This window comes from Lygodium microphyllum, chromosome 5 (assembly GCF_053477565.2).
Source record: "Lygodium microphyllum isolate KBCC chromosome 5, Lygodium_microphyllum_v1.1.10, whole genome shotgun sequence".
Taxonomy (NCBI): domain Eukaryota; kingdom Viridiplantae; phylum Streptophyta; class Polypodiopsida; order Schizaeales; family Lygodiaceae; genus Lygodium; species Lygodium microphyllum.
In genome coordinates, this window is record NC_141139.1 from 125,069,944 (window position 1) to 125,093,795 (window position 23,852).

Consider the following 23,852-nt stretch of genomic DNA (forward strand, 5'->3'; position numbering starts at 1 on the left):
CATACAGGTGAAGTACCACTTCATTAGAGATGTACTTGACAGCAAGAGCATTGAGCTTGTCAAAGTGCATACAGATGATAACCCTGCAGACCTTCTCACCAAGGGTCTTCCAACAGAGTGGTTTGCTCATTGCCGACAGATGATAGGAGTTGGATAGATATATGTATTTCAGCTTTGTACATACCTAGACATAGCTGATTCTTTTCTCCTCTTAAGGCACATTGCCTTTAGGTGGGAGGTTGTTGAGAATAAAGGCCTCATGCCTTTTAAATGTGCTCGGGTGTGAACACACCCTTAGCACTTATACTTACACATATATATCTATCTAAAAACCTAAAGGTACACACTCGTCATTGTACCTGAAAACGTGTTCACTCTCTATTCTGCTCTTTCTCACTCTCTCTATCTCTCACTGCATGTAGGATAGTCTGTCTCGATCTCCATGCCTAACCGGTCCCTACACCATTGAGACAAGTGATGGACTATGAGGACCAAAGATGTCTAGGCCTTTTCTTATTGGAGCTCCAACAGCACAGAGCAGCATTGTTACATGATCGGAGGCAACCCCAACCACATCCACCTCTCCAGAGAGCAATTACAAACTTTTTCAGTATAGCTGACCCCCCAGCCATTGCCACCTTGGACACTACATCTCCTACTAACATGTGCCATCGAGGGACATCATCAGGTGGCATCACAGTACATAGAGCTACAACATTATGCAGAGCACGACACCCTAGGATACCTACTCGGCAACGTAGGCATGCTCATATGCGACGCATTCGCGTCACGATTGCTCGTTACAGACAAAGATTACCATGATGACTCAATCAGAGGTAGCTTGCAAAGTCTTGGTGGTTTCCATACACTTAGAGGGAGATACTCTATACTCTTTTTAGTTTTTCAGTTTTCCATATTTTTCATTTTCCATTTCAATTTATCGTGTAGACCTAGACATAATTCTGTTTTCTTCTCTGATGAGAGATGATGATACCATTGTATTAGTTATGGTCTCATAGGCCATTCTCTCTCTCTCTCTCTCTCTCTCTCTCTCTCTCTCTCTCTCTCTCTCTCTCTCTTTCGTAAACTCTCTCTCTCTCTCTCTCTCTCTCTCTCTCTCTCTCTCTCTCTCTCTCTCTCAAGCACATTTTACAATTATGTTGCTAAAAATGAGAAGAGTGTGACTCTTCATCACCTTACACATCACATTGCGTCCTGCACCATTCCTTTTCAAGTTCACTTTACATGTGATCATCTTATCATTTAGCTGAAAGTAGTGTTAATGGTGCAACCTTCTTGCTTGTGAAAGAGAGAGCTTGAGATTTTATAGTACAGATTATAATTGGGCTGAAGACATGGACACTAGAAGGCCTGCAAGCAGACAAAGCTTTTCTTTGGTCACATGGCCTGTCTTAGAGCTGTGATAGACACACTGAAGTTGAAAACCAGGCTCCAACACTGGCTTCATTTGAGTTGGATGATCATGGAAGTGCTTTTGGTCACAATAGGTCATTGTGTTACTAAGTGTACACACAAGCTGTACTATATTCTATATAACAGAGGGTAATTGCCATATTAGTCTCATTAACCAAGGCATAATCAGCTTGCAGTTCTGCCAAACAAAGGGAAATCATTTGAAATTTTCAGAAAATAATTTTCCTCTTGTTCAAAGCAAGTGATGGCCTTGAAATTAGCTAAAGCTCAATATACAAATGTTCACCATGCTGAGCTTGTTCCTAGGATCAAAATTGGTGAAATTTTTGGTTGGTCTCGTAACCTTCATAGTATAAGAAGCCTCACAAGGGTTTTGCAAAACAAAAGCAGTACTTTTCTGGTTCCATGAGGCCCAGTAGCATTTTATATGAATATAAGCATAAAAGCACTATACTCAAAGCAACAAACTGACATTCAACACACCTTTAAACATCTTGTGTTTTTTGTTACAAAGAGCAACATCCAAAATCTTAGAAGAAATCAAAATATTGCTCTTCCAGGCTATAAGTAGACCATGTATTGCACCAGTTGAAAAGCTTAAATAGTTCCATTGACAACCCACTTACCCACAATAGCGTACAGAACACAGTAAATAGCTGAGAAAATAGGGAAAGGTATTGATGCAAAAAAAGCTCCGAATTTCCCTGTCCAAAACAAGGAAGTCAATGCAACTCAACTTGCCATTACCTCAAATAACCTCATTATGAAGAAACTGACAAAGATCCTTTGACACATGCATCTTTATGATGCTGTGTTATATGTTTAAACTTTAAGGAATTCATCACTTAGTAAATGTAATGCAAGATCTCCCAACCGGAGAAACCAATTACAACTTACCAAATATTGAAAAGAAAATCATAAAGCCTGCTGCTATTTGCACAACCCTGCGGCTACCTACACGAGTTATTCCAAGTAGACCTGTATTCTCACTGTCAAGTAGAAGTTTTTACAAATTAATAAACCAATTTCAATATCACTAAGATATTAGATACAAATATCCTCAGTAAATGATGAAGCCATACACTGAGACTGTAGAACCAGTTGATGTTCCAAACAGACCATCCAGAAGAATGCCAATACCCTATCACGCCCCAAAAAGAAGCCAACAGATGCAGGTTTTGATTTTCAATACTGCTTGAAACTTAGAATTAACATTGTTTAGCATACAGTGTGTGGTACTATATTTTACAGTGCATTACCTGCCAGCCTGATCCTCTGCTCAATACATATGCAGGTGGAATAGTGGCACTCGCTAGTCGAGAAACAGCCAAGAAAGCTCCAGTAGACTGAGTTGACACAACTTCTGAATGAGTATATCATTGCCCGTGAGAAGACACTAGGCTTAAATGGCTTCCACACTTAAGACGCAGCACAGAAGAATAATCTATGATATGATTCTATTAAAGACAAAGTCAGCTCTTTTGTTTAGTGAGCACTTGGTGCACTATCCTCCATATCCCAAGGCAAAGGAAAATAATACAACAACAATCACAGGCACACTAACAGTTTGATAAAACAAGAGGACGAGAGTATCTTGAGCATTAGAACAAGCCTTAACCAGGTTACAAGTGATCACAATTGTGGTTTTCTTCTTTTTTTGGTTGCTTTTTATGACACAGTGAATGATGATAATCATCACTACTATATACTATTGTACTCAGGTTCTCTTTTCTTCCTTTTTCAGCTTGTTTATTCTTATTGATGAACGAATGCAGTACCCCCAATAGTTGACTAGATGTAATACTTTAGAATTGGGGTGGGTTTTTTTTTCCTCCCCCTTGAATGAGTGCCTGACTGCTAGTGACTGAAGAATTGTCTTAAGATCAAGAGTTAAAAGGAAGCAATTGTTCTAGATATCTATTAACTACAAAGGAAGTTCTTTTAATAAGTAATCGACCATACAAATGAGTTACTCAGTTATGAGATGACATCAGACACAGATGTACTCTAGTTCTGTCTCATAGGTCACATTGGCCTTTTGCATACTAATATAAGGCTAGTATCTAAATAAAACTATTTTCAGCTTATGTTGATCAGCTTAAGGATCCATTGGCTTGCCTATGTTAGCAGGTCTGGAGATCGAGCTGCATGACTTCAAAATGGAAGATTGCAGTGCTTTGTTTGTTGCCAAAGGTCCCTTCCCCCAGAACATTGAACCAGTGGAGGCCCATCTCTATTATTGGATCGTTGTATAAAATCTTCTCTAAAATCATTGCTAATAGGCTTCAGCAAGTCTTTCCACAATTGATTCACACACGACAATATGGTTTCATTAATTTTGCATAACATTCTAAATGTTCAATTGAGGATAGTTTATGCTAAAACCTCTAGACACAAGTTGTTATGATTCAATTGGACATTGAAAAGGATTTTGAACATATTAGCCAATGCTTTCTTCAGCAATTAATTGTCTACCACCGGTTTTGGTCCACACATAACTTCTCTTTTTGGTACAACCAGTTGTAATGTAGTGGCATGCATAGCGCTAAATGGGTTTTCTTCTTTTTTTTCTTTTTTTCTTTTTTTGTGTGTGTGTGTGTGTGTGTGTGTGTGTGTGGGGGGGGGGGGGGGGGGGGGGCGGAGCCGGGTTGGGTTGGGTTTTGTTGGTTGTTGGGTTGACAAGATTGCTCTCACTCATTGACTTTACTAGGGATGCCCTCTTAGTGTGAAAATATGAGTGCTGTGAAAGCAAACCAAAGAGATAGTAGGGTTTGCAAGGGGAAACACAGAGTGTGTACAGCAAACACTGAGAGAAGAGAGATACTCAGAAAACACAGAAGAAGAACATGAGTGATGAATCGCCAAATCATGCTAAGTGAATCAAGTTGATACAATAGAGTTGAAGCTCTAAAGATAACAGCACTGTCCTATCTGAATCAAGCGGTGGCACCTGTTGGAAATTTGCACAATGAAGGGAGCAAAACGCAATCCTCTGGCAATAGGATATCCAAGATAATGTTGTATGGTAAGGGAAAGGACAGCCAGCTATAGAGGGATTAAAACGCAATCCTCAAGAGCTATTAGAGACAAACGATATGCTGAAATCTCTCTAAGATGATGGCTACTATCAAGGCAACTGTTGGGCAGCCAGTTGGAAAAGAAAATGCAAGAATATCTAATGAAGATCTTTCTATGTAAGTGGCTGCAGACATGAGACTACTGAGCAACCCTTCAAGAGTGTAAAAATCACAAAAACGCAAAAATTTGATGCAGGGCCGATAAAGAGGGTGTAACTTGCTGTAAACGGCCCAAATCTGCTACAAACAAAGCCTAATGATAACACCAAGTGAGTATTGAGCTAAAAATACATTAGCTTCACTTAAACAGCCCCAAAACATGCTTAATTAAGGAAGAAACCTTGTTTATTTGAAAAGAAATGCGTTCCTAGAGTGTCTATATCCCATAAGCACAAACCCATTTGGGAAGACCCAAACTTTCTATAAATAGGTATTCTACACTCCATTTAGCCTTAATCTCGTTTTTGTAGATTTCAGGTATTTCAGCTTGCTGCCCACACCTCAAACGCGGAGGACATTGTGGTCCAAGCTAGCCATTGCTGTCTACAACAACCTACCACACACTGTTCGGAGCTCATTTCAACATGTTGACTGCTGCTACTAGTTTTTCCTGCATTTTTAGTCTCTCTCTCTCCTGCAGCTTGCGTTTGCTCTTTTCTCTCTCTACAGCCAGCGTTTTTAGTCTTTCTCTCTCCTCACTTGCATTTTTAGTCTTTCTCTCTCCTCACCTGCGTTTTTTCTCTCTCTCTCTTGCACTGCCGTCTGCATTAGATCCAGCCTTACTTGGCTACGTTTGCTGGTGTTCAACATCCAGAGGCTGCCTTACTGCGATTCAAGATCCGTTCAGAGTACGACACTCTTTCTAGCTCATTAGCCCTGCCTTGATCCTTGAGATACACGAGTTCAAGGTACAGTATTCATTCACTACATAGTGTGTTTGCTGCATGAACATTGTATATTAAATAGTCATATCACTTCATTCATTCTCTATGTTCATTGTCTCTGAGTTACCCTAACCCTAATTGTATTCTTCTATCAGTCTATCAGTCTATGCTTTGTCGTACAATGTTATTTGTGTTTTTGTGTTAGGGTATTTCTTCACAGTGAGGAGAACTAACACCAAATGACGCAAGCTATAAAACGCCAAGTGGAAATGGATGTAGAAGCCACAAACCATAATGTCCTCCTCGCAAGGTGTGAACAGAAGTGGAGAGAATGGAGAAAGAAAAGAAGAAGATGGAAGAGAGTGGCAATGTCAGAAGGCACGAATGTGTGGGATGAAGAATGAGAGAAGGCAATGCCATATTTATAGACATAGACTATCTCGAGTGGGGCTCCAACTCTCTCAAGTGGCACCCATTGAAGTCTATCAAGTGGTGCCCAAACACTAACTAATGATCCCAATAATGTCCTTTTGGGGTTGTAAATGGAAACCAAAATAGGAATGAAGGAGAAGAAATGTACTAAATGGCTTGGTTTCTCAACACTTAGTCCTTTGTTATTTGCATTAATGACTCGTCTAATGCTCTGCCTACTAGATAAATTGGCAATCGATGGGAAAATCAATGGTTTGGCTCTTCCAAGTGGAGTTAAGCTTTTGGGATAGTCCCTTGTTGATGATTCATTTATGTTTCTTAAGACCAAGAAGTCTAATTTGGATAGAGCAATGACTAGTTGGAGCCTATTTGGTTTGTCTTCAAATCTCTATATCAATGCACAAACATCCACTCTAATTAGTCGTACAAACAGAGATTTAAAGGAATTGTTTCTCGTGGTGAGATCCCAAACATTTGGGTTATCCTACCAACTCCCCTGCACAAAATGGAGTCATAGAGCATGGAAACTGAACAATTGTGAATATGGCACACTCTATGTTGTTCGCAACATAGCTCCCTGAGCACCTTTGGGTTGAGATTGTTAGCACTTCGATGTACATCCTTAACCAATGTCCGATTGTGATGGTCTCTAAAAAGACTCCGTACAATGCATTTTTTTGGCTCTCGAGCTGTTGTTTCTCACTTCAGAGTCTTCAATAGTCGTGGTTATACGCACACTCTAGATGAGAACACAGAAAACTCATCCGTCGAGCTCATCTCTTGATCTTTGTGCGCTATTCTTCCAAAGCCAAACCCTACCATTTGTTCGATCCGCGAACGAACAAGGTGATCGTCAGGAGGGATGTCATCTTTTATGAGAGGGACATCATGCAATCTTCTGCACCGGACTCTGCCTCCTCACCTCCACTCACATCATATGAGATTGTGCTTTTTGAGCCGGGTCTATTGCCCACTCCTGACCTTCTTGCAAACATTTCAACACCCACGCCCCCTCCACGAGACCCATTGCCTCGCTAGTATCAGCAAACCATGTGGGGTTCATGTATCCTTCCACAAAACTCCACTCTAGAAGGCCCTAGAAGCCTGAAGGCCTACCCGGCTCACCCCTCAAGCTTCATATGTTTCGTTGTTTACAGCTGATTACATTACGCATTCCGAGCCGGCAGGAGACTCTCGAAGATCCTCTCTAGTATGAGGCCGTGGAAAAGGAATTAGATAGTATCAATTGAAATGAGATTTGGACATTGGTGGATCGTCCTCACCAGACCATCGAGATGAAGTGGATTTTTAGGACCAAGCTAAAGGCTGACGGTACTTTAGACAAACACAAGGCTCGTCTTGTAGTACAAGGTTTCAAGCAAAAGCATAGCATTGACTATGAAGAGACCTTTGCACCTACCGCTCAGTTGACTTCATTTTGTCTCTTGGTTGTGCTTGTCACTCACCACAATTGGCCGATCTATCAAATGGATATCAAAAGCACCTTTTTGAACAATTATTTAGAGGAGAAAGTCTATATGGACAACATCCGAGCTTTTCTTCCAGTGAATGACAAAGTATTTCGCTTTGCAAAAAGCTCTTTATGGGCTCAAGCAAGCGTCGAGGTCTTGGTACCACAAGATGGACGAGTTTGTACGCACTCATGCGGATACCATTCTATCCCCTATGATCCAAATCAAGGCAAAGCTTTGCACTATATTTGAGATGACCAACTTAGGTTTGTTGTCTTATTTCTTCGGGATAGAGATTGTTCGATCTAAGGGAAGCATCTTTCTATCATAGCAAAAGTACACCCTACAGCTGGTGGAACAATATTGCACTAATCAAACATGACTAGTGGCGACACCTCTTGATCCCACTGACCATCTATATAAGGATATCTACAGTCAACCTTTTGATGCTCACACTTATCATTCTGTTGTAGGAAAACTACTTTGGTTGATTCATACTAAGCCAGAACTTGCATACTCAATTAGTTTACTTAGTCAGTATTTTAATGCACCTAGAATGTCTCATTGGATTGCCTATCTTCATGTGTTAAGATATTTAAGGTGTACCTACAATTATGAACTAACTCATGGTCATGGTTTATGCTTACAGGGATACACTAATTTTAACTAGATGGGAGACCCTGACACCCCGCATTCCCATGGTGGCTATCTCTACACCTTGGACACGGCACCTATCTCTTGGGCTAGCCATAAGTAAGAGACGATGGCAACTTCCACAACCGAGGTAGAGTATCAAGCTCTTTTCAATGGTACCACAGAGGCTATCTATCTGAAGAACTTGCCGACCGCAGTTCAATTTTCTTGTCAGGCACCTATCCTTGTCTACTACAACAACCAAAGTGCGATTGCCCTTGCGGGCAATTTGATCATCATTCCTCGAACGATACGGTATGTGGCTGTTCATTTTTACTTCACCAAAAAATAAGTTAAGCTAGGCACTATGCACCTAGAGTTTGTGTTGTCTAGTGACAATTTTGTAGATATTTTGACCAAGGCGGTCAACATGCCACTTCTACAGTACCTATCACAGAATACCCTTCTCTACTCCTTCCAATTGACGAGAAGGGTGCTTCCCTCTTCCTTCTCCTTCCAATTTGAGATAGAGTGGTTTCCTTCTTTAGATAGTGACAATGATGATACTTACAATTTTTTACTCTCGCACACTTATTTACTTTGTATTGTACATTATGGACATTTGTAACTTCATCCACACTGTTAAGATGACATGATTATAAAAGGACGCTTGAGCAAGTGAACACTTACAAGGGCACTATCCAAGTGGCACCCTTGCATCGTATTTTGTATGAGTATAAAAACTTGTTTTCTTTGCATTAGCCTATGCATTGGCATTCTATTCATGTAAGCATGCATTTGTGCACATTTATCCCTTTCCAGTCACCATTAAAGTGGTTGACTCTAGATCCACCATACTCATGGCATTACACATGGTAGTCTACAAAGGCACGTTTCTTCCCTATGCTTGCATGCTAGCTTTGCTTGACTTGCTTGCTCCCACATAGCCGTACTTGTCTCTGTATATATTCTCCATATGATTGACACATATACATACATACGCAACCCCTTAGAAGTCCCTAGGCACTTATCCTAGTAGTGTGTGGGATTGTTTTGTCTGTTTTATGAAGATAGTGGGGCTATCCATCCTTATTTCCAATACTTTGGAGCACAGTGACTCAATGAGACGAACACTCATTTGAAAACCTCACTTAATGCTAAATCTTGTGACAAACTAACCCAAAGTCCTTCAAATAACCCCCTACCCCAAAATAAAAGATCCATTGTTAATTCCATCCACCTTTGCAGGACTTGGTAGACCCCTAGGTAGTCGACAAGCATCCTTGGCTTGATGCCTTGGCCTCTTTGGGGTAATCACTTAGACTCCGTTGGTAAAATAATCATCGCCTCTGTAGTCTTGTAGGTCATTGGACAACCGACGCATACTCTTTGCGCGATACCCTAGCTGCTTTGGGTTGGCATGCCTTGGGGTAAAAGAAAAATAAACAAAAGGGGTTTATTTCTCATGGCTCAGTTTTGGGCCTAAGAGGGGGTGTTGAGCTAAAAATGAATTAGCCTCACTTAAACAGCCGTAAGACACACTTAATTAATGAATAAATCTTATTATTTTAAAAAGAAACATGATCCTAGAGAGTTACTATGTCCCACATGCCAAACCCTAATTTGGGTATCCCAAACTTTCTATAAACGGACATGCAAGTCACTACTTCTCGAGAATCTCATTTTTGCAAGTTTCACAAGCCATATCTCTATTGCCCACACCCTGTTCACGAAGAACATCGTGGTCAAATATTCCCCTTACTATATGCTATCATCTTGCAACTGATTCCAGTATTTGTCTCTATCTATGAGCTATTGCTTGCATCCTAGAGCTGTCACCTACATGTAGGAGTTGTCGCCTAGTACCTTGGAGCTATCGCCTACTGTTAAATACTTGCGTTTGCTACTGACATCATTATCTGGAGTTGTCGCCATCATTCAAACACTATCAACATCGTCCACAACCCTGCGTTTACTGAGTTTCACTCTCCTCCAACTATTGCCTACACTTTTTGCACTGATCTCTACCATTTCCAACTATCACCTAGTTCCTCTCTCACCTCAAGTACCTGCATTCTTTGTCTCTCTCTTCTCACTGTCTGTCTGCATCAGATCCAACCTCTCTAGCTACGTTTACTGGTGTTCAACACACGGAGGCTACCTTGCTGCAATTCAAGATCCATTTCAAAGTACAACACACTCTCCAACTCATAACCTCTGCCTTGATCCAAGAGATGCGAGAATTCGAGGTTCAATATTCACTGCATAGTGTGCTTGCTACATGAGCATTGTATATTCAATAGTCATTGACTTCATTATTCATTGTGTCCATTGTCTTTGAGTTACCCTAACCCTAACTATGTTCTATGTTATCAATTTATGCTTTGTCGTACGATTGGTTTTGTGTTTTTTTATATCCCTAGGATTGCAAGCTATATCCCATGAACACTTGTCTCTTGGAAGCCAGCTCAAACTTGTCCCTCTTCTTCTTCAGGATGTGAACATAGGCATCACACCCGAACACCCCAAAATAAGAGACATCCTTCTGTCCAAAATAAGCCTCAAAAGGAGTCATACCAACCTTAGCTAAAGTAGGGAATCGATTAAGAATGTGGACAGTAGCAGCCACTGCTTCGACCCAAAGATACTAAGGTGTCTGCTGATGCTCCATCATAGTCTGCCCCATCTCAATCACACCGTGATTCTTCCACTCCAATATGCCATTCTCCTTAGGGATATTCATGTTGGCAAACTCCTGGTGGATGCCACGATCTACACAAAAACGAGTTAGCTCATGGAAAACAAACTCCCCTTCCTTGTAGGAACACAAGGTCTCTTCAAAGATCAACCAATCCTTAAAATGTGAGAATGCTTTCAACTTCAAGGCCAAGAAATAAGTCCATGTTATCTTGCTAAAATCATCAACAATTAGCGTAAAATACAAACTCCCCTTAAGGGACTCCATCCTCATGGATCCACACAAATCTATCGAAACAAGCTCCAAGGGCTCCTTAGTGCATCATGAAGCCTTATTGGGAATAGCATCCCTATGCTGATTGCCATGAATACAAGATACGCATGGCACGTGGCTCATCCCAATCTCTAGCAATCCACGTACCAACTAACGACGAGCTGCCTTCCAAAGGTAAAAAAGCATGCTAAAGCTTGGACTGAGCCTATGAAGAAAGAAGAAAAGAAAAAAAAGGCAAAAGAAGACTGCATCTTGTAGACTCCACTCCTCTCATGTCCTGCACAAAGAATCTGTTGAGAAACACCATCAAGAACTTTGAAGAAGTCTTTATCAAACTCGATTATCAAACCAAGAGCATATATCTTGCTCACTAAAAGGAGATAATACCCTAGACCTGACACATAGAGCACCTCTGATGTCCTTATCAAACTCGATTGTCAAACCAAGAACATATATCTTGCTCACTAAAAGGAGACGATACCCTAGACCCAACACATAGAGCACCTCTGATGTGTGGGCACCACCTTGCCCATCTAAAATCAACTACATATCACCCTTGCCTTTGATGGGGACCGAAGAACTATCACCAATAAGGATTTTCCCATACATCAGATACATACGGGCAATCCCATCTAAAGAAGGAGTCATGTCGCCAAAAGCGCCACTATCCACAATCCACTTACGAGACTGTGGGGCCATCATCGTTGCATCAATGACCATTGAAGGAACGTCCTCTATAACCTCCAAATGAAGGAATTTGAGTCCTTGGTAGTATTCTCCTTCTTGGTATTCTTCTTGTCCTTGTCGAGGCAATCTTTCCTCCAATGACATGTCTTGCCACATATGTGACAAGTAGACTCCTTGCCTTTGTCCTTCTTCTTATTGTTGTATTTTTTCCCTTCTGTTGGGAAGACTATCTAGTCAAAGCCTCCGACTTGGGAGCGCTCTGACCTTTGAGTTGTTCCTCTTAATCCAAGACCATAGGAACCAACTCTTCCCACTTAAGGGTCTCTGTCCACCCTGAAGCAATCAAGGCAGAGTAGAATGCACTGAATTCGGGCAGTAACTTAGAAAAAGTTATCACCATGTCCTCCGAGGAAATCATCTTGCCTGCATTTTGGACCTACATCTGCAATTGCCGAAGCTTATTGACATGCTCCCGCATAGGAGAAGACTTGTTATTAGGACAAGTCCTCATCTAAACCTCCAGAGACACTCGCTTCATCACAATGATCCGATTGTATATTTGATCAAGCTCCACAATCATATCTCCCAAGCCACAATCAAGTGCTTGCTGTAGGCAATGATGGCTGGGGTGCAAGATAGAAAGAGAAAAGAACAAATGCGGGCATTCAATTTGTCCCAATATACTTATACCTTCATTAACTCGGCTTTCTGATCTACACAAAGCTTGGAGGCATCACGCGCTATAGGATGGTCTATAGCCTCGGTCACAAGCTCCACCAAATCATAAGACTCCAAGATAGCAAGCATCATTACACGCCAAATGCAATAATTCTCCCCATCAAGCTTTTGATCTAAAGGAAGGGCTAACAACACAGGGAACTTACGGTCCATAATAGCTTAGAACTCCGTGTCAATTTCAGCCGACATTCTAAATAAAATGACTTGCACAAAAATAGGGGCAGCTGAAACCAACCTTCCTCCTTGGATAGGGTGGTAAATCCTTGATTACAACTTAATTATAGCAGCAAGCAATAAATGCAAATCTGAAAATACAAATTTACCTACTGATCTTGGACAATGCATACCCGATTGGCCCCAAAATTGGTGCCACTTTCGGTATTTCTTTAGCTTTACTGAAGAAAAAGTTGACTTACAATGGGATTCTCCCAATTCCTTTCAATAATTCAACTCCCCTTGCTGTCCAAAGTGACCAGCAAGTCTTCAATCTATTTTGCTCCTTGATTCGAGCACTCAATTGGCCTTCACCCACTTAATAGACAATGGAAATGCCCCAAATTCAATGGCTGGCTAGTCCTCCACCTGAATTCAGCTAAAATTCATCTTCAACCTTGTTGAATCCAAGACTTGGAGCTTCCAATTTCTGGCACGCTTCCCGAGGTTGCTGCTAAACCCTAATTTCTGCTGTAAATTAGAGTTTGTAGCAGAGAAATTTGCAATTTCTCAGCCTCCAAGGGTCCAAATGCTAAGATCTTCAAAGCAAGGCTATGAAATGGCTGGAAGATGAGAGGGAAAGCTGTAGAGAGAGAAAATTCAGAGTTTTGTCGCAAAGAATGACTGAAAATCAGTCAAGTGCAGCTTGATGCCCTGCCACAACAGCATGGAGATGCAAAGAACTGAAGAAAATCAATCATTTACTGTTGCTGCCCTGCCTCAACAGCCTGTAGATGTTGTCTCCTACTATTGATTGGTCTTCTTTTGCCTCTAGCTGCCTCAGAAGGTCCTCCAATGGCTGAAATCAAACCAGTAATCTCCCCTCCCTCTCTCTTGCAGGCTGAATTTATAGAAATGCCTCTCTCCAACCTCTAAAGACGTTTTTCAGTCTTGCATGGGCATTTTTCACAAGTGGCAACCTTTCCAAATGGTTTTTTCAATATTTTCAATAATTAAATATTAATTTTCAGTCTTAAAATAATGAAAATTAATCTAATAATTATTTCGGTGCCCTGAAAAATAATCTCACTGGCCAATAATTAAATTGGCTCGGCAACTTCCATTCCCGAGTGTCTCTGCGCCATCTTTGACCATCAAATTAGCGTTAGGTACCATTAAACGCCACTTCTCTAGTGTCACCAACTGACACTTATGGCCAAATGGATGACCTAGGCCAACAACTGGCACCAGATACCACCAAGTACCTATGCGGCATAACCCTAGTTGCACCTCACATGTGTATCATTTACTTAATCATGTGATTAAAAATTAATCCACATGTTAAGTGAGATTTCAAAAATACATATCCTCATGGCAGCAGCCCCCTCGGACTCCACGCACAGTACCGATGCCTGCTAGGGCTTTCTCCGCTTGTCCTCAAATAATTTCACCTGTCAAAGGTGATGAACTCAAAATCTATGGCAAAAGGCCGAAAACACAGTCTTTCCTCCTTCACAAACAGCAAGGACCTATAAAAATAGCAACTTCGCTCCCTCTCCGCGCATAACCTATTCACCATGGCCTCCAAAGGCTGAAAACTCAAACTTTTGTCATAAAGAATCCTCTCAATCAGGTCTACTCATGATCAATCAACCCTTCTACATTGCTCTAATACCATGTCACAGTGCAACAAATATGGAAGCGTATGGTGTTTAAGTGAGCTCCACTCAAGGGCCCATACTTGACTCAACTTGCCACTTAAGCTAGTAAAACTTGACACTCACAACATTGAGTACTTGATTGCTTGACTTGCTAAGGAAAACCTGACAACTAGAGTGTGGGAACCTCTTGAAAGTCCTACCCATGCAGACAATCGAATAATCAAGAAAGCCCCCTTGACCCAAGGGTTGATACCCAAGTGAGGCTCTCTCAAGCCATGACCCCTTCATCAGGTAAAAAAGTCTCTTCCTCTAGTTTAGAGAACTTGATTCCTAGGACAGTGATTTGACTAATAAGTGTCAATGGCAACACTAGGGATTAGCATTAATCAATTAATGTCAATCTAGGTTGGGGAGGCAAGGTCAAAACGGCTAAATTACTTTTTAGAATTATTTAATTCTGAAAATTAATTAAATGATTGGATAATGCTGAAAAATGGATTTGGAAGACTACCACTTGGCAAAAATGCCTATGAAGACTAAAAAACGTCTTTGGAGATTGGAGAAAGGCATTCAATGCATTCAACCTACAAGAGAGAGAGAGGAGATGTTGTTGGTCTAATCTACAACCATTGGAGGACCTTTTGAGGCAACCAAGGGCGTGTCGAGTAGAGGCAGAAGCAAAGAGAGCTAGAAGATTCATGTTACAGGAATCTGGAATCCCATCTCTCTCATTGGTTAGGCCTATATTTTTTTTAGATAGGCCTTGGCAGAGCATTGCAATGGATTTTATTTTTAGGCTTCCTAAGACACTTACAAGGAATAATGGGATATGGACTATCATTTGCAAGTTTAGCAAACAAGTCCATTTCATTCCGATAAGGAAGAAAATAAAGACTGGTCATATGGCATGATTGTTTTGTAGCACATCTTTAAGTATCATGGTATGCCAGAGTCCACTGTGAGTGATTGAGACCCTCAAATGACCAATTTATTTTGAAAGGGGTTATTTGAGAATACGGGTACCATGCTGAAATTCTCATCATCCTTCCACTCGCAAACAGATGGTCAATCTGAGAAAGCAAATTCCATAGTGTTAGATCTTTTGAGATGCTATGTTTCAGACCACAAGACACAGTGGGAGTAGTATTTGCCATTGGTTGAGTTTGCTTACGACAATACAGTGCATAGTTCCACAAGCAAAGCTCCATTTGAGGTGGTTAAGGATGGCAAGAAGATACCACCTATTTTGCAAACTTAGGATAAGATCTTTGAGACTGGTCATTATGTGGAAAACTTGGATGCAACCTATGCAAAGATAAAGTATGCACTTCAAAAATCGCAAGAAAGCCAAAAGAGGGCAACTGATCGCCTCAGACGTGCTTTGCAATTTGCAAAGGACGATTATGTATTGCTACGTTTTGAAAAGGCAAGGCTGAAAAAGATGAAAGGAAGAGAAAGATTGTATCTAAAGTTGAGTACAAGATACTATGGGCCCTTCCAAGTGTTGGAGAAGATTAACAATGTAGCATATCGACTAAAACTGCCTCCACATTGGCGGATACACAATGCCTTTCATGTTAGCTTGTTGAGGCCTTTTCATGGTGATGTGCCAAAGGATATATCTACCGAAATTCAACCTAAGGTTGAGGAGCTGGATGAGATTTTGATACCCAAGCTGATTTTGGCACATAAGGAAATAAAGATCAAAGATAAAGTTTCCAATAGATACTTAGTGAAATTTCAAAATTATTCACCAATGGATGCCAAATGGATGGAAAAGGATGACTTGACTAACCATCCTCAATTGTTGCAGCTTTACCTAGATGCCTTTCAGTTACATCCGCTTTAGTGGAAAGAATGATCAAAGGTAAAGTTTCAAATACATACTTAAAGAAATTTTAAAATTATTCACCAATGGATGCCAGAGGATGACTTGGCAGACCATTCTCAATTGTTGCACATTTACCTAGATGCCTTTCAATTATACCCACTTTAGTTTGGACTCCGTTTGGTTCAGCAGAGTAAAGGTCCAAAGTATTGTCTGATGCTCAAGGGCGAGGTAGCACTTCCACTCCTCCAGTTATAAACAGCTCTCGTATGTAGTGGATCTCGAATGTATTCAGTATGCATCCAAGGTATTGTACCAACAGTATGTTTGCCATGAGATCACTACTTAGTGTACTAGTCACTATGAGATGTATGCAAATCAATATCAGTTTCACCCGGACACTAGAACTGTTGAGATGGCAAGCTCAACACGTGTGGACATTGATGATGGACCACCTGGCTAGATGGGTCCGTACGTCTACACTTAGCACGTTGGTGGTCATTATAATACTCACATGGCCACTGACTTATCACTTATTATATTTAGTTTATTACACCTACCTACAGCTAGCAAAGACATAGCGCCAGTCAATTAGTGTAGTCGGTTATGCACTGTTTGACTTAGTAGGCCACTTTCCTTTATGTTGTATCTTATCTATACTTTGTATACATTGTATAGTGTGTGGAAGAAGAAGAAAAAATCAGCAAGAAAACGTTTTTTGGCCTCCATCTCTCTTCTTGTGTTCTTGAGTGAACTTCCTCTTGTGTATACAGTGTGTGTTTGACGCCACAGCTCAAGCAAGTCCCCCCACCACGCGATTCTTGACAAGAACTACACTTTTGCATCAGTTTATGATCAGTTTGGCATAAGCTTTTGCCTCAGTTTTGAGATAAAAATTCCAATCAATTTCAGCTTAGTTTTTTATCAGTTTGAGAACCGTTTATGGTCACTTTTGGGATCAATTTTGTGTTAGTTTTTTACATTGATTGCTAATCAGCATTTGCATTGAGTTTGTGATCAATTGGGAGTCACATTTGCAATAGTTTGTGACCAATTCTCAGATCAGCCTATGACCAGTTTATGATCAGTTTATGCTCAGTTTTCAATGGTTTACAGCTAGTTCCATGGACAACAGCACCATGTTAGTGAATGCCATTGATAGTTTCAGCCATGATTTCCGCTGAATTAATTCTTTTCTATGGTTAATAGTCAAAACAGTTAAGAAACATGAGCTATGCAGATATCCAATGGGTTTCTAGCACCAATTTCGGATTGTTTATGCTGGCTGAAAATTTTCAGCAAGCACAATCACAACCTCAGCCGTGTACACATACATGTGGAATATTGATTGATCAAGCCATCCAGCTTGGCTGATCCACGTGTCCTAGACCCCAACACAAGCATCAATGGCACTTCCATAGGCAAATACAAGAGATTATTGCTTGGGCTAGAGCCAAGCCCTCTACACCTCAATGAGATCGTATCAACTAGAGTTCTCCTTACTTATAGCTTTTAGATTTCTTGTACTATTTATTACATTTTCATTTACTGTTTTTTTCAAATAGTTGTATCATCATATAGATGATTGTGTAACTCATGGTCTCATAGGTCATTTTGACCTTTTGTACACGTTAATATATCATTTCATTTCCTCTCTAGTGTCAGTAAGGAGAAGATAAAAGCACTACTCTCACATTTGCACACACACGAATGAGAGAGTTCTATTCACTTTAAAATTTAAATGCACAATTTCATGGGCGGGCACCCATAACCTTTTCCACTTGTGTCCAGCCCATTGGCCTATGTACAATGCTCATAGGGCTTCACAACACTTGCCACAGGATATAGATTACACACTCAACTTACAGACTAAATACACACACCAATAGATTAAAATACTTATGTGGGCCTTTTATGTGCACACGTGGAACTTAGGTTTTTCCCAAAAAATTAAATACACATTGTAGGGGAGTGAGCCCAGCACTAGATTTTACAATAATTAATCTACACGTACTATGAGATTCATAAATTGACTATAAGCGTACTTTCTTAAAAGTGATGCCGGGGCCTAAAATATTCCAAAATTATTTTACCATCTCTCTAGCACTAGTTTAATCACCACCTTGATGTTCCAAATTCCCTGCTTCAAAATGCACCCACTACTATTTTCAGCACTTCACCATTTTACACAGTTGCTATTTTTGAAAACTACTATTTTTGGCAGTCTGCTGCTTTTAGACTCTCAACTACTTTGTTATTTAGCTGCTGGCTGCTGTTGACTCTATTTGACTTTGCTTTGACCACTTTTGATAAGCTTTGACTCGTTTTTTTTCCTTTAACTTGCAGCTGTCACCATATTGGATTAACACCTTCTCTCACTATTGGTCCAATTGTCTGCAACTCCACCTAAAAGAAACACTAAGAACACCATGGCCACTATAGGCTGCAACACAAAACTATGGACCACAACAGACAATAGACCAAGGATACCAACAAAGCATGCTTCCTGAGCATTTCAATGAACTGGAAAAAGCACCATCGATGGCAATCTTCAAACACCAACACCACCAACAAGCATAAAGCCAAAGTAAACCACAAAAAGAAGAACATACGAAATATGCAAAAGCAATGATGATAGATAGTTCCAATGATAAAATAAACTTCTAACAGAAGTGGTCAACCTTCAAACAGGTGTATGAACATCCAGCCATAAATCTTGCTCATACTTGAAGTTTCTTTACAATCACAGTGGCCAATCTGAATTGTATAAGGAATAAGTTGTTCAAGTGGGACAAGGAGAGTCTTAAGAAAGCTTAATCAAGACACTGCAGAGCTGCATGTAAGCATAAGAGGTCTTCAGTCAAGGGAGAAAAACCTAGTTTATTGGACATTCTACACGTCTAAACACCACCAACTTCACAAGAAAAATTGACTGTTTGATACGGCTAAAAGGTTGACAGCCATTACGTACACTTTTCAGCTGTTGGAAAACAGTATGAGATTTGCCGTGTTAGAGACCTCACCAAACAAGAACTAGTACCTTCAGTGGATGAAGTTTGGCCTGCTTTGGTGCCTACTGGGCCAAATATCAGGAGGAATACAGTCATGAGCTACCTCTGTCTGTTGCCAGTGCTTCTAAGAAGCAAGGCAGACCCAAAATGGAGATGCTACTATAGGATCAGGTTGGAAAGTGTTGAGTTTGCAGACCTAAAACCCACACGAACCCTTGTGACATGCAATATGTTGGGAACAAGAAAAAGCATATAAGGTTGAATATGAGCTTGTTGGTCCACAACTGAATTAAAAGGCTAACAGAGTCATTGATACCTCAACCAAAGATGTAAAAACAGCTGCCATCATCCCAAATACATGACCAGCATCAAATAATGGAGATCCCCACTGAAGAGGATAAGGAATTCGAATCCTGCCAAAGTTAACACATCTTAAATATCAGAAGTATAGATTGCAACATACAATCAGCATCGTCTCTACACAAGTATAAGAACAAACAACGAGCCAGAGCCGATAAGCACAGCTAAAGTACATGATCCAGCATTAAAATCTCAAAAGCATTACATAAAGACTCTTCAAGTAAAATCGTATCAGACAAAGACTACAAGCAGCTTGAGCTTCAAAGCAGAAAATAGAAACCATACCAGGAGGATGAGTATATCAGATCAGCTTGGTCTGTGCGGCAATGTATCTTTGTCTTAGTTGGAACATTTTTATAAGCACCACTCACAGTTAGAAGATGAGCAAATGCCCAGATTATTGGCACCGAAAGTAGGATAGGTACACGCTCAAAAATAGGCATTTTTTTGGAACCAATGTGCCTCAAATACTGAGACAGGAAATTAGCCACATGCAAAATACAAGAAGTGGTAAGATGTAAGCCCTAGATCTGTCAAAACTGACAAGAAGTAAGCCTTAGATTAGTACAAATGTTCACTTTTAAAGGGTAATATATTCAATAGGGTACACAGTAAGTTATGTCATTAATATAACCATATATTCCTTGAAAATCCAAGAACAAAGTATAAGACATGACTGTTCAGAATTGGTGACCTATTTTATCTACAGCACGAGATATTTTAAAAGGCCATGTTAGGCATATTTTCTCAATAAAGTAAGCGACAATTCCTACTAGTAAAATCAGAAGGCCCAGCAAAAGTATGCATCTATAAAGTCATGGGTATCATTATGCTATTAATAGAGTAAGCAGCAATTGCTTACCAACGAAATCGCAATGAGCAGCAGAAGTTCCAAGATACCAATTTCCACACACTTTGCAACCTGCAGGTTAAAATAAGGGCCAAAGATTAAATGACTATACCCAGCTATCTGACTGCTAACAAAATAGAGTTCTCTTCAACTTTACAATGAACCACAGTAAGAGGCATATTTTGCAATGCAACACTATCACTCAATAAAGAGTAGCAAATCAAACAAAATTTTCATCAAACCTGAATAGGAATGCCCTGGAAATGAACATGCATCTCAATAAACAAGGAGATAACTGGTAAGAAAGAAAGTAATAGAGCATCTCTCTCAATCAAAATCAGGTACACAATCCTTTCAGTTGTATCAACATTGTACCATTTATTTAAAATGCAATCAAATAAAAATATGGAACAGCAAGAGGGATAAGTCATGAAATCATGGATTTAAAAAAAGCACGTTCATACCCCAGGAAAGCCAAGCTCATACAACCCAAGGCCCACTAGAGTAATAGCCGGAACAGCACCAAGGGGACTGATAAACCTGTTGAAAAAATACACAATTACATGGACTAGAAACATCCATGCAGCTTTGACATAGTTGAGATAATCAAGCACATTAAGCACAAAGCATACCTGGTCAAAATGCCCCATAGCCCACTAAAGCCCAACACTATCTGGAGGCTTGAGGATGCAATTAGAGCTCCTTGTATGCTTCGCATTGTGCGCACAAATCTCTGAAGGAAATACATGAAGCTGAAGGTTGATGCAGCAGCAGAACTGAAAACAGCACTTGATTCTTGAGTTATGGTTGTGCTGGTCATACCTCCTGATTATCACTGAGACTTTGAAGAGATGATGAGTTTATAATTGTCAGTACTGGAATCAAAAATGCATAAGAGCCACCAATGACAGCTGGCAATCGAGTCCCAAACAATGTCTGCAGAAGTGTGTTAATGCCAGCTACAAAGAGCAAAGTCTGAATTACCTCGGCTTTATCGCTCTGAAAATCAAAGAGATGATGCCAGGAATTTGAATTCAGTACTTCCAATTGCACATACAGAATTACATAATAGAAAAAAGGGGGGGATAAGCAAGTTAACATACGTTATTGCCACCCATCTGAGGCACTAAAAAAGTGGGAATCATGACAGTGGTTCCCAACATCACAATAAAATGCTGAAAGCCCAGAACAATTGATTCAACTGCAAAATCAGAAAACAAAAACACAGAAAGGAACGATCATTTTAAGAAGGTCCACTATGGCCAACCAACGGTTAATCACTCTACTCACATGTACAGTGAGTATGAGTCTAGTGCCTTAGGAACCCCTCTGAGAACTTTCCTATGTACTAACTTAGTTCAAAGGTACATCGATTTTTCAAAAGACACTGATAAACATAGTTCAGGCTACACTTTGTATCAAATACGTCATAATCCCACAAAATATAGGGAGAAATATTCAGCTGCTAGAATGCATAATAGTGCCGTTTAAAAAATCTTACAGGACAGGGAGAGGCATTTAAGTACTGAAAAGGAAAAACCTAACATATAGCGGGACACATCGAGTTTCTCGAATGCGTGGCTGTAACATTGATTTTCCCGATACCAGGAGGAATAATCATTGCTGAAAATGCATCTGGGCTCTTGATGGATCCTAACCAATCACACTATACTGTTGATCACATTTTTGTGATAAAAGATTCATGACCTCTTGGGGCATTTTTTGAGTGGACGCAGTCCTGTATCAGTAGCAGAGCAACTGCGTATTGCAATTGCAACTTTTCATTTTGTTATTGGATCCAAGATGCTAGCGAGTTTATGATGTTTCAGCTGAAGAAACAACAAAGCAGAGAAGAACTATCCATAGAACAAAAAGCTTGGAGCATGAATTAATGAAGAATTAAATGAGAGAGAGACAGAGAGGAAGAAAATTAATGAACAAAGCGAGAAAATATACATATAGAGAGAGAAAGAGAGAATACCCCATGGCGGATTGGAGTCAATGCAGTAATCGAGACCATCCAGCTGGTCCTTGGGAGGGTGAGTCTTGTCCTCTGCCTTGGCAGGTGCTGCTGCCATCGAAGAGACTGTAATCGCTGTTTCTTCTCTTTCTCAATTGGGCAAAAAAGAAACAAGAGGAAGAAGGTGAGGGACAGGATGGGAGAGGTCTGCATCATCGAGTGGTAGGAGTTTAGAAAAGATACAAGATAGAGAGAGATGCAAGAATTATAGAATACGTGTATGAGTGAGAGAGAGAGAGAGGGAGAGAGAGAGAGACGTGTATATGTGTGAGATTTTGAAAAGATGCAAGTACTATAGAATATACATATGTGTGTGTGTGTGTGTGTGTGTGTGTGTGTGTGTGAGCGATTGAAGAAATGCAAAAACTACATAGAATACATGTAGGTATGACAGAGGGGGAACCTTCCCCTTGACAAGAGACCAGTCTTTCTTGCTTTTGAGAAAGGTCTTTCGTCACCTTCCACTCTCTCTCTATTAAATTCAATGCTCCTTTTCTTGTTGTTTTCTCTTTGATAGATACATATTACATATCCCTCTTGTACTTTTCCTTTGGATAGATACATACAATATCGCAAGGGTCATAGCACACCCATGCATGCAAGCTCACCATCTCAATTAAAATATTATTGACTTTAACTTCCTTGGGTGCATCCTAGGCTTAGGCTCCACTCATCATCATTTGTTTGATGGTTATCTCTTCCTCCTAGAGCCACCTTCTCACTCACTAGGATAATGATATAAATTATTCCTCATCACATGCATACCATTTTATGTGTATCAACATGATAACCTTGGATAGGTTGTGTGATAGTTGCCCAACCTGACCCACCTTGATGGTTAACATTTGCATGACATTTTTTTGCTACAAGGGTTCCTGCAATAGCAATGAAGAACAAAATGGAAAGTTGGCAAACACGCTCAAAACTGTAGCAAGTTGGATCGATCCAACATGAATGAAGAACCATATCTTGCCACTATTACACTTATGTATGGTTCTAATTATGTTGAGAAGACTCATCAAAGATGGCAAGTGGTGAGATTCAAGGTCTCTTACACGAATGCATCATTGAAGCCATTGCAAGAACCTAGTTTGATGAAGAAGAGTCCACTTGCTTTCTCCTCAAACTATTAATTAAACTAGAGTGATAGAGCCAAGAAGATACAAGCAAGCAATAAAAGACAATGAAACAATGCACATTTAAACCAAAAAGCTAATCAAGCCTAGATGTGGGGAAGAGTACCTCCTATTATAAACCACTCAAAGTTTTCAAGCTTGCATAGTTTGAATGGGATGCCATGAGCATGGGTTCCATTCTTTATAAATCAAAGAGTCATGTGTAGAGTTGGAGTGAAGATTCACTCCTTTAATGCTTGCTCATATACTACTACCATAGCAAAAATGGGTGCTCCATTTAAGTTGAATGAACACAATCTAGGCCCCTAAATAGAAAGTCCCTCATTATGACTATGTCAAGCCTTTACAATAATAATTATGATTATGTCCATTTCTTCTAAATCTATTCATCTTTGTTATGAATATATTTGAATTGGCACAATAGTGCTTTCATTTGGACTTGACAATAATTTCATTTCATTAAATTTGAACCTTGGGTTCACTCTTGTGTAATTTGTAAATTTAT

General features: G+C 40.1%; 1 protein-coding gene across 1 annotated transcript in view; it reads right to left on the bottom strand.

Moving 5' to 3' along the window:
- The window catches only part of LOC148036366 (nucleobase-ascorbate transporter 2-like), a 40,688-nt gene extending 18,294 nt beyond the window's left edge, over nucleotides 1-22,394 (bottom strand). Inside the window, exons 1-12 of the mRNA XM_087678360.1 lie at nucleotides 22,173-22,394; nucleotides 21,295-21,392; nucleotides 21,014-21,190; nucleotides 20,824-20,924; nucleotides 20,656-20,731; nucleotides 20,204-20,263; nucleotides 19,627-19,811; nucleotides 19,298-19,394; nucleotides 2,694-2,780; nucleotides 2,517-2,575; nucleotides 2,332-2,423; nucleotides 2,061-2,138 (exon numbers count right to left, since the gene is read on the bottom strand). Of these exons, the coding sequence (XP_087534486.1) occupies nucleotides 2,061-2,138; nucleotides 2,332-2,423; nucleotides 2,517-2,575; nucleotides 2,694-2,780; nucleotides 19,298-19,394; nucleotides 19,627-19,811; nucleotides 20,204-20,263; nucleotides 20,656-20,731; nucleotides 20,824-20,924; nucleotides 21,014-21,190; nucleotides 21,295-21,392; nucleotides 22,173-22,269 (1,207 nt within the window). The 5' untranslated portion in view covers nucleotides 22,270-22,394. The remainder of the gene's footprint in view (nucleotides 1-2,060; nucleotides 2,139-2,331; nucleotides 2,424-2,516; nucleotides 2,576-2,693; nucleotides 2,781-19,297; nucleotides 19,395-19,626; nucleotides 19,812-20,203; nucleotides 20,264-20,655; nucleotides 20,732-20,823; nucleotides 20,925-21,013; nucleotides 21,191-21,294; nucleotides 21,393-22,172) is intronic.
- Nucleotides 22,395-23,852: the final 1,458 nt, after the last annotated feature.